At 38.2% G+C, this 9158-nt stretch overlaps 1 protein-coding gene across 1 annotated transcript; it reads left to right on the top strand.

Annotated features, from left to right (window-relative positions):
- The first annotated feature begins 7508 nt into the window (after positions 1 to 7508).
- On the top strand, positions 7509 to 8126 carry LOC143882841 (uncharacterized). Its single transcript, XM_077386243.1, has 2 exons — positions 7509 to 7606; positions 7853 to 8126. The coding sequence occupies exons 1-2, from the start codon at positions 7509 to 7511 to the stop codon at positions 8124 to 8126; spliced, it is 372 nt and encodes a 123-aa protein (XP_077242358.1).
- Positions 8127 to 9158: the final 1032 nt, after the last annotated feature.

Below are 9158 nucleotides of genomic sequence, written 5' to 3'. Positions count from 1 at the left end.
GGCTTTCCCTGGTTAATATTTTCCTTTTCAGGTTGGTAAACCAAACAGCAGAATAAGTGTTTCTTGGAATTGTCTGAAAATTGTGGAAAAGAAAAAAATTATCAGCCAGAAATCGCTTACCTGCAATCCAAGCATGGCCCAAATATAAAATATTTAGGTGGGCCAGCTTTGGGCTTGGGCCTTGTGATATTTTCACTGGCCCACAGCTGCGCAGTACGTTGACAATCTTTGAAGCTACTAAGGTAGTTAGTTCATGGTTGCTGGTTGTGATCTTTTCATTATAATAAAGTCAAGCTCGGCAACCATAGATCCTTGGAATTTATGCTTTTTATGGTTCCTCCACTCTTTTTCTTATTATTTTTCTTGGCCCATTTGCCAGTCTCTCAATTTTATATTGGTACCCATATTTCAATAGAGGAAAGTGTTTCTAGTCCGGCCGACTAAAGATCATTCTCTAGTCCGCCACCCAAAAACACATGGGTCCCACATATTTTGTGGTGATCTAAATCATTCATTTGATAGGCCTCATCATAGATAGGATGTCCACAAAAATTCAGCTTCATAGGATCTTCTTAACCCTTCGATTTGTGGAGTTAAAAAATGGACAGATTTGTGGCGGTTTATAGCCGTCCATTTTAAGCTCCACAAATCATAGGGTTGGGATGATCCTATGAAGCTAATTTCTTGTGGACACCGTCTCTATGCCAGGGCCCATCAAATGAATGCTTTGCATCACCAAAATATGTGGGACCCATGTGTTTTTGGGTGGCAGACTAAAGAATGATCTCTAGTCGGCCGGACTAGAAACACTTTCCTCATTTCAATATATATTAGAGAGTTTTTATATGGTTTCTGAATGTAGCGGGCCTACATTGTTTGAAGATCCAAACCATTAATTTGTTGGGTCCCAACATAATTAAATAGGTCGCCCCCAAATATCACCTAAGGTTTTTTTATATGGTGTTTTCATGTAGGGCTAAGTATTTTTCAAAAAATATAGCGGGCTCATATTGTTTGAAGATCCGGCCAAACTATTCATTTTGTTGCTCCCCAACATAAATACTTAAATAATTTGCGCCCCGAGTATGATCTCCACTGCTTGATACTAACACTTTGGATATGTAGATGTTTCTATAATGTACCGTCCTTCAATTAGTCTACTAGCCTTGCATTTTTTAAATAAAATGACTGTCTAATATCCTTCTATGTGGGACTTTACATCAATACCTTTCATCTTTAGAAGAATATAAAATCTCCCACGACTTTCAATGTAAGATACACATAAAACAATTTTTATGCCCATTTTAAGTGAAAAAATGGGCGTAAAATTGTTTTACGACCCATTTTACATTGAAAGAAATGAAGCCTTCCTGTTTCTTTGGACATAAAATGAGCATAAAAGAAATTTTACGCCCATTTTTAAGGGGAAAATGGGTGTAAAATTTTGGTGTATGTTTATTTCAACGAAATGCAAAGATAGTTTATGCACCGAGTTTTGATGCAAATGTTGACTTTTCCTTTGTACAAAGGAGAAAGTTTTTTAAAAATTCAAAGCCATGTTATGTGTACTTTTAAAAAATTCAAAGCCATGTTATGTGTACCTTCTTTTGTCATTCAGCTCCTCTTTGTCTGTTGCTTAATTTCTCTTTTGGCTTTTATCGCCCCGAATTTGAATTTTTCTCTGGCTCTGTTCACTTGTTTTCCCTGGAAAGGAAAAGAAAAGGTTTCCTGGGAATCTGACGTGGCATTAAGAAAAGAAATCCAGGGAAACTGTGTAGGAAAAAGGTTTCCCGCGCCTGTTCACGTCCGCAGGAACTATGCAGGAATAGGTTTCCCGAGAAACTGCTTGCCCACCTTTTTTCACTAGTTTTCCTGGGAAAGCAAATCCGACCAAAATAGTGGGATTTGGTTTCCCGTGAGAAAAGAGACATTTCCACATCATCTTTGGCAATTTCCATGTCATTATTTGACATTTTCCACCTAGGCTTGTTACTTTCTCAGGAAAGCAAGTGAACACCAGAATTCTGTCTTGTCAAGGTCTTGTCAGGGAACAAAAAGGCTGTTTTCCAGGGATTTGCTTTCCCGGGAACGCAAGTGAGCAAAGCCTCTATTCTTTTGGCTTTCATTTAGTCCCATTGGAAGAGTGAGAGGAGAATAGAGGGGTATATATATACAAGTTAGATCTTTAAGGTTTGGGGATTCTTAGAGATAAAATCATGGAGTTTGAGGGAAAATCTTTACCACTTGGCGAGCCAAGTTGTGCCCGATCAGGACGTGAATGTGGCATGCGTGTATAAAAATTTATTTTTATTTCCATTCTTATTTTTGTTTCAATATTATTTCTGTTTTAATAACCGGATAAGTGCTATCTTATTATCTCTTCTTCCCACTAGGTAACATTCTAAAACTTTTCCTAATCGTTTTCTTTTAATTAGGGGCACATATGTTGAGTCATTGTAAGAGATGTTTTGTTATATATAGAAAAAAGATGGATAGATGCACGTTCTCTCTGAGATTAATCTTCTGCTTTTGGTTCTTCCTTTCGAAAAGTTTCTGGTCGTTTTTCTTCTCTGGTCAAGGTTGCGTAAGCGTGTTTGCTAGGCATACGCCTTTGCACAACGGCTCGTGGTATGTGGGGGTGATTCTTGTCCAAGGACAACAAATATAGATTTGTGCTTTAACTTATCGATAAGTCTCTCTTTACTTTGTTACTGCTTTATTTCGACAGATCGATTATTGCACTATTATCATGTCCATCGGTATAATCGGAAATCCCTCAACTTTTATTCAACAAGTATATTCATGCAACTTTTAGTCAATGCATGAATTGAATAAGACCAATGAAATTTTTGTAAAAAACAGTAGGAAAAGGCATGGAGTTTGGGAAGTTGACTTGTCAATTTTGAAAGGTCATGAAATTTTTACATGGTTAATATAAAAAAAGTGAAGAAAATTAGGAAAAAGAGGGCCATTTAGAGGAGATAACCAAAATAAATACTATTGAGGGAGACATGAACCTCTCTCTCTCTCTCTCTCTCTCTCTCTCTCTCTCGTCATGAAATTATAGAAGTTTTATTCTTGGATCTAATATTGCCATCTTAAAAAACTAGGTGCTTGCGAAGCCAAGTTTCGCAAACTTGCACGGAATATTTGTGGGGCAAGTTGTGAGCAGAGAGAGTGGTGGGAGAGAGAGAAACTTGAGAGGTGGGAGCGAGGGAAGTCTAGAAATAAGGAAAACAAAAAAACCAACTTCAAGTAGGTATTTTTTTACTATTTTTAGGGATTGCCGAAGCTCTCTCCACTCTTAGTAAGATAGTGATACGATAACCAAGAATAAGACCAATTAGAGAAGCCAACTATGAGAACATGTCCTGTGTGTGATTTTGACTGATTGTATGTCACTTGTTCAGCCTCCTACTCAATTGTAAAACCAGTTTCCCTAGCGCTACTCCTCCCACTAAAGTTTCTCCCTCTTCCTTTGTTCCAGCCAAAAACTGCAATCTGTTGAGATGCTTTCCAAGGCGAGGAGGCCCTCCGATGCTTAAGTCAGCGACCGCAACAGATACGTAATAAGAGCCTAAGAGTGATAATTGCAGAATGTGCACATTTGTGCCCTAGGGTTGTTTCTATAGATGGAGGGCCATGGAGAAGAGAGGAAAGTTGCCTCATGGAGGGCTCTTTTCTAATTGGCTGGAAGATATTTCCAAAATAAGTAGATTTCCTCAAATTCCTAGGTTTGGAAAGATTCCCAGTATTCCTTACGGGGGACTGAACTTGTTTCCTGATTTCATATATATCCTCTAATTGCCAACTTTTCTAGGAGAGCATGTTTCTAGGATTCACTATAATAGCCGGTTTTAGAATGGTTTTTTGGGATTTCTTGGGTTCATGTAAGGCGCAGAATTACCCGTTTATTCTGGACACGTGGCGGCCTCCCTCTCTGCCCCTCTTACACACATGGGCTCACAATTCTGCCATTGAATAATTTTTCATGGTTGCCAAACATGGCGTAAATTAGATGGATATGGACAGATGATGTGGGTCTGTTGGAGTGTCTCACGCGGGACATCAACACAACCCTTAATTAATTAGACAGGATCCAAACACTTTAGAAAAGTCCAAACTCCCAAATATATTTTACTATACTTTAAAATTACCTCTCATCTTTTCTTACTTACAATCTAAGTACGAGAGACATTTTTGGTTTTCAACATCTCACATAACAAAACTAAAAAAATTTCATTCAAATGTATTAATTAGAATGAACGAAGTCTTCATCCATCTCTCTCCCTCTCCTGTTGAAACCTAAAACCCCTTGGTTGGTCGTCGGTCATTGTCTCTATTTGCGGCTATGTGAAAAAAAAATTCTAATTTTGTACAAAATTCATCTGTGTAAATCAACAGTAAGACCTAGGACAGTCTGATGGACGTTCAAATTCTTAGCGGGACCATAACACACACGCAAAAAACTAAAATATGGAAAGGTGACTGAGTAGGATCCAACAAAAAAAGACAACAAAGATGGTTAGTTTATGCATTGAGATTTGTTGTATTTTATATAGGGGTCACTACCCTTTATTTAATCATGGAGTTTGGTGAAAAAGACCAATGATATTTTGGTAAGAAAGTAACAGAAGCCATGGAATTCTGGAAGTTGACTTGTTGAGAGGTCGTGAATTTTTTTATGAAAAAGTAGGAAAAGAGGTGATCAATTAGAGGAGAGAACCAATAAAATACTAAAGAAATGCTAATGACAGAGACATGAGTCCCTCTCTTTCTCTCTCTTGAAATTTCCTTCTTCGGTGTGTTATCACATTTGAATAGAGTAGACGGTCGGACAAATCCATTAGATCTAACTCAAATTGGGTTGGACATACATAGATTATGTTGGTTTGTTGGGGTAGTGTCTCATGTGGGATATATACACAACCCTTAATTAGATAGAACCTAACCCCGACACTATCGAAAAGTCCTACGGAGTGTTCCAAATCTACACTACAAAAATACCCTTCATGTTTTTCACTTACAAGTGAAACATGAGGGGTGTTTTGGTATACAAAATTTAACATATCAAAACTTAAAAAGTCACATTTGAATTAAATTGCCTAAGTAACCCATCTAGGAGTGTTCGTTCGGTTATAACCGAACCGAATAAACCGAAATTTGGTAACCGAAATAATTTCGGTTATCAAATTTCGATAATCGAAACCGAACCGAAATTTCTAAAAACCAAACTGATTAAAAATTAACTCTCTCTCAAACCTTAAACCCATTCACCGCTCGTCAGTCATTAGTGGATGTGCTCCTTCACGCATTCACTGAATTGATGTTGTTCATTTCACTTCTTTGTTGGAAATTTAAGGGTCTATTTGGATACGCAGATTTTAGAATCCTGGATTTCCTCAAAATTTTAGTTGGGAGACAAGAGAAGAAAGAGAGCAGCCGTCGTTTTCTGATTTCTAGCCCTTCTTTACGACAGCAAGAGAGCTGGCGATAGTCCCATGTTTCCAGGTTTTAAATCGCAGGATGAGAGAGAGGTTTCTAAAACCTTGTTTCTTACGTAAAATCCAAGAAATGCTGCCAGTACAGCATACCGGCAGCTTGATCATGACCCTCTTTTACATTGTTTTCAAACTAAAACCCTAGTTTCTAAAATCCGCGTATCCAAACAGACCCTAAAATAAAAATAAAAACAGGCAATATATTCTCTTTGTAGGGGACTGAGAACACATATGTAAAACAATAGTAAAACCTAGGACACTCAATCTAATTCTCAAGTGGACCGTGATATTGTTAGGTAACTAAAAAATACTCCAAAAGCCCCACAACCATGGAATGCATTTGGCTAGGCCCTTAAACATGTCCCACACCTGCCTGAATCTCACATAGTCCCATATCTAGGCAAGGCTCCACTCAGGACTAGAACATTTCACTAAGCTTCTGCGCGTGTCTTCTTTGACAGCCCACTATGTGGCAGCTTTCATTCTGGTCTTTTTTCTCCAGGTAGGCCTTCCCATAGTTCACTCCTTCCGTGGTGGCCTACTATATGGTAACTTCACTCTGACAGTTTTCACTTGGCTTTTTTTACCAAGTAGCATTCTCCACATGACACACCTTCCGTGACTCGAACACAAGAGGTGGTTGGCTACTGTGATGCCAAATGTTAGGTACTGAAGGTCAAAATAGGTATGCACACAAAAAAAAATGATCTGCTGCGTCATTAGCAAAACACACAAAAATATGAACCCAACTGAGTTAGAATTCAAAAGCATCGGGATCCATCATAAATGGGTCCGATTGACAACCCTAGGCATTTCCATTCCCTTTTATTTGACTTTTCCTAAAATTAACTACATTCCAATTGCAACCTCACAAGTGGATCAATAAGAATTGGATCCAAACCAAGAGTGTATTTATACGTCATTTCCTTTGAAAAATAGGCTTCTTGTTGCATTCATCAGTTATCACCTACTGTCGTACCCGCCGAGTTCTTATTCTCGTTGATCTCTGGGCCCTACAATGACCTAAGGTCAAAGTAGACATTTCATTCTATTTTCATTTCCAATGCCAAACCTGTCCCCTTTCCTAATGTTAGCTATAGTATATTTGAAGTTAATTATTTTGGGTACCTTGATGATGAGTTACTGAATAAATATTCCATGCACCGGAGTCCAGTGTATAAACCCATCGTTATTTTCTGATCTTGATCTGATTTATTCCAATCAAGGGTCCAGAATCAAGCAGTTGATCGAACAATTAGGAAGATCCAATTGGTGTGAATTTCTGGCCATGGCCCATTCAAAACTAGCCTTTTGATTGGAGGAAGATGTGGATTTTGATTGGCACGTGCACCAATTGGACATTAGATGCCATATGCACATTGAGTCTATGTGTTAAAAAACATATTTGTGGAAAAAAAACATTATAGGGAAGTGATGTCTGCACAACCATGTTTTGATATTTGCACAAACCCAACTTGCTTTTCTTTTTTAATTGGCTCGTGAGAGTTTTTTGGGAAAATGTAATAACCTTTTGACGGTTCTTTAATTACTAAAAGACAAGATGGGTTAGTGAAAATATCAAAAACATGGTTGTGCTGATATCATATTTCCCCGAAGATATCATCTCCAAAATAAATCATATTTTTCCTTATTCTCAGCCTTTCGTCACCTTCTCCTCACTCGGGCTCTTAGGTCTCTTCCTCTCCTGCTTTCCTTTACCGTTGATTAGACTAATATTACATGGAAAAAAAAAATCATAGTTGCCAAGCATGGCCTTGCAGAAATTAATTTTTAACTATGGTTGGGACATGAATGAAAGGCCCGGATACCTCTCTCTCTCTCTCTCTCTCTCAACTGAAAACGACTTGAACTTGTAGTCTTTCTTTGTACATAATATTATATGCGTATATGGACTCATATATTTATCTACCGACCCAACCGACCTTGCACTCTCTCTCTCTCTCTCTCTCTCTCTCTCTCTCTCTCTCTCCCTCTAAGCTTCCGGCCATGGTGGATCTTCCAAACGTCTGTTGTATGTGCGGCGACGTCGGCTTCCCCGACAAACTCTTCCGTTGCAACGGATGCAGCTCCCGTTTTCAACACTCGTATGTGCCTTCTTATCACCACCACCATCATGGGTTAATATGCTATCATTTCCATGCCTCTTTAGGGCCTCTTTGGATGCCACCAAAATTGTTCCATATATGAATGCCAAACACAATGGTCATTAACTCATTATGGCCTCTTCGGAAGCCATTTATTGTATAATTTGCACAATTTTTTAGACTTTATTATGTAGATGCAATCTCCATATCTAAGAGTTTTTTTTTCTCTTTTGATTCAATTGGCAGGTATTGTAGTAACTACTACGATGAAGTGTCGGAATCCGGCGGAGGACTTTGCGACTGGTGCCGGAGCGAAATAAGGAGCTCTAAATATGGGGTGGATTCTAAGAGATTAGCCGGAAAGGATACCGGAATCACCCACCGGTCGGAGTATTCCGGCGACAAGATCAAACAAAGCGATAAGGAGGAGAGTAGTGATCGAGCAAGGAACATAACTAGCACTCCTTCACCTAGGCCTCCTGGTCGCAGGTACAAGCTCCTAAAAGATGTCTTGTGTTGAACAAGATCAGATATACATATGTTCATACTCCTTAGTCCTTACCAATTGTAATTATCAGCTTTTTTGTATGTTTTTTGAGTTCTTAAGAGTTTTCCTCAACCATGATCTTCCCTAAGTATGATATAATAAAAATTAAAGAATAATTTTGTCAATTTTATGGGTGATTCCCACTACTTGTTCATATGCAATATTTCCAATTTATCGAAGAAAAATAGCTATTAAGTAATGAATAATTGAATAATAAAGAAAATCTGATTTGCAGGCTCTTGTTAATTTCTTGAGAAAACTTTAGTCCCCGGTGATCAAGAACAAGATTCTTGAGGGGTAAGGTTTCAAGGATTTGTGTTTCCTTAAAAATGCTACTTTTTTCCATGTTCATTGAAAAACATTGACGAGGCCATGATAGTTTTCTTGTTGTGGTTTATCAAGCAAATTCGGATTCGGGAGTACGTTGGCAATACAATGTGTAAAGGCCTTATAGTGCAGTATTTTTTAAAATTTACTCTAAGGCTTACACCTTAGGATGATCCAAACAGTCCATTTGATGGGTTGCAATGTAAATAAGTTGAGCCCAAAAATCATTTCCACAGGATAATCCCAACCCGCCAATGTATACAGGTATTAACTGCAGTTCCTCTATAGATCGGAGGGTTAGGATCATCCTATGGAAATGATTTTTTTAGGTACAACCTACGTAGGCTTGTCCCATCAGATGGAAACACTCAATTTAAAACACACCCTTGTTGTAATTTCTCTTATGTAGGATTTTAACTTCAAATAGATGGATTTTTTAGTAAGAAATTAAGGAAAATGCCTGTAATTCTTTTTAAAAATAGGCATATCAATTAGTTAGGGTATGATAAATTCGCATCCCCTGTAGGATAATTCGCACCACTTGGAGGTGAATTGACTAAAATAGTTGTAAAGTGTATTCACGTTAGACCCGTTACCACTCCTTTTGGACACTTTTTGACGTCAACTCACCTCCAGTGGTGCGACTTATCCTATAAGGGATGCGAATTTATCATCTCC

Source organism: Tasmannia lanceolata, unplaced genomic scaffold (genome assembly GCF_043159265.1).
Source record: "Tasmannia lanceolata isolate RefF3 unplaced genomic scaffold, GAP_Taslan_0.1 ptg000008l, whole genome shotgun sequence".
NCBI lineage: Eukaryota > Viridiplantae > Streptophyta > Magnoliopsida > Canellales > Winteraceae > Tasmannia > Tasmannia lanceolata.
This window is presented reverse-complemented; position numbering and strand designations above follow the sequence as displayed.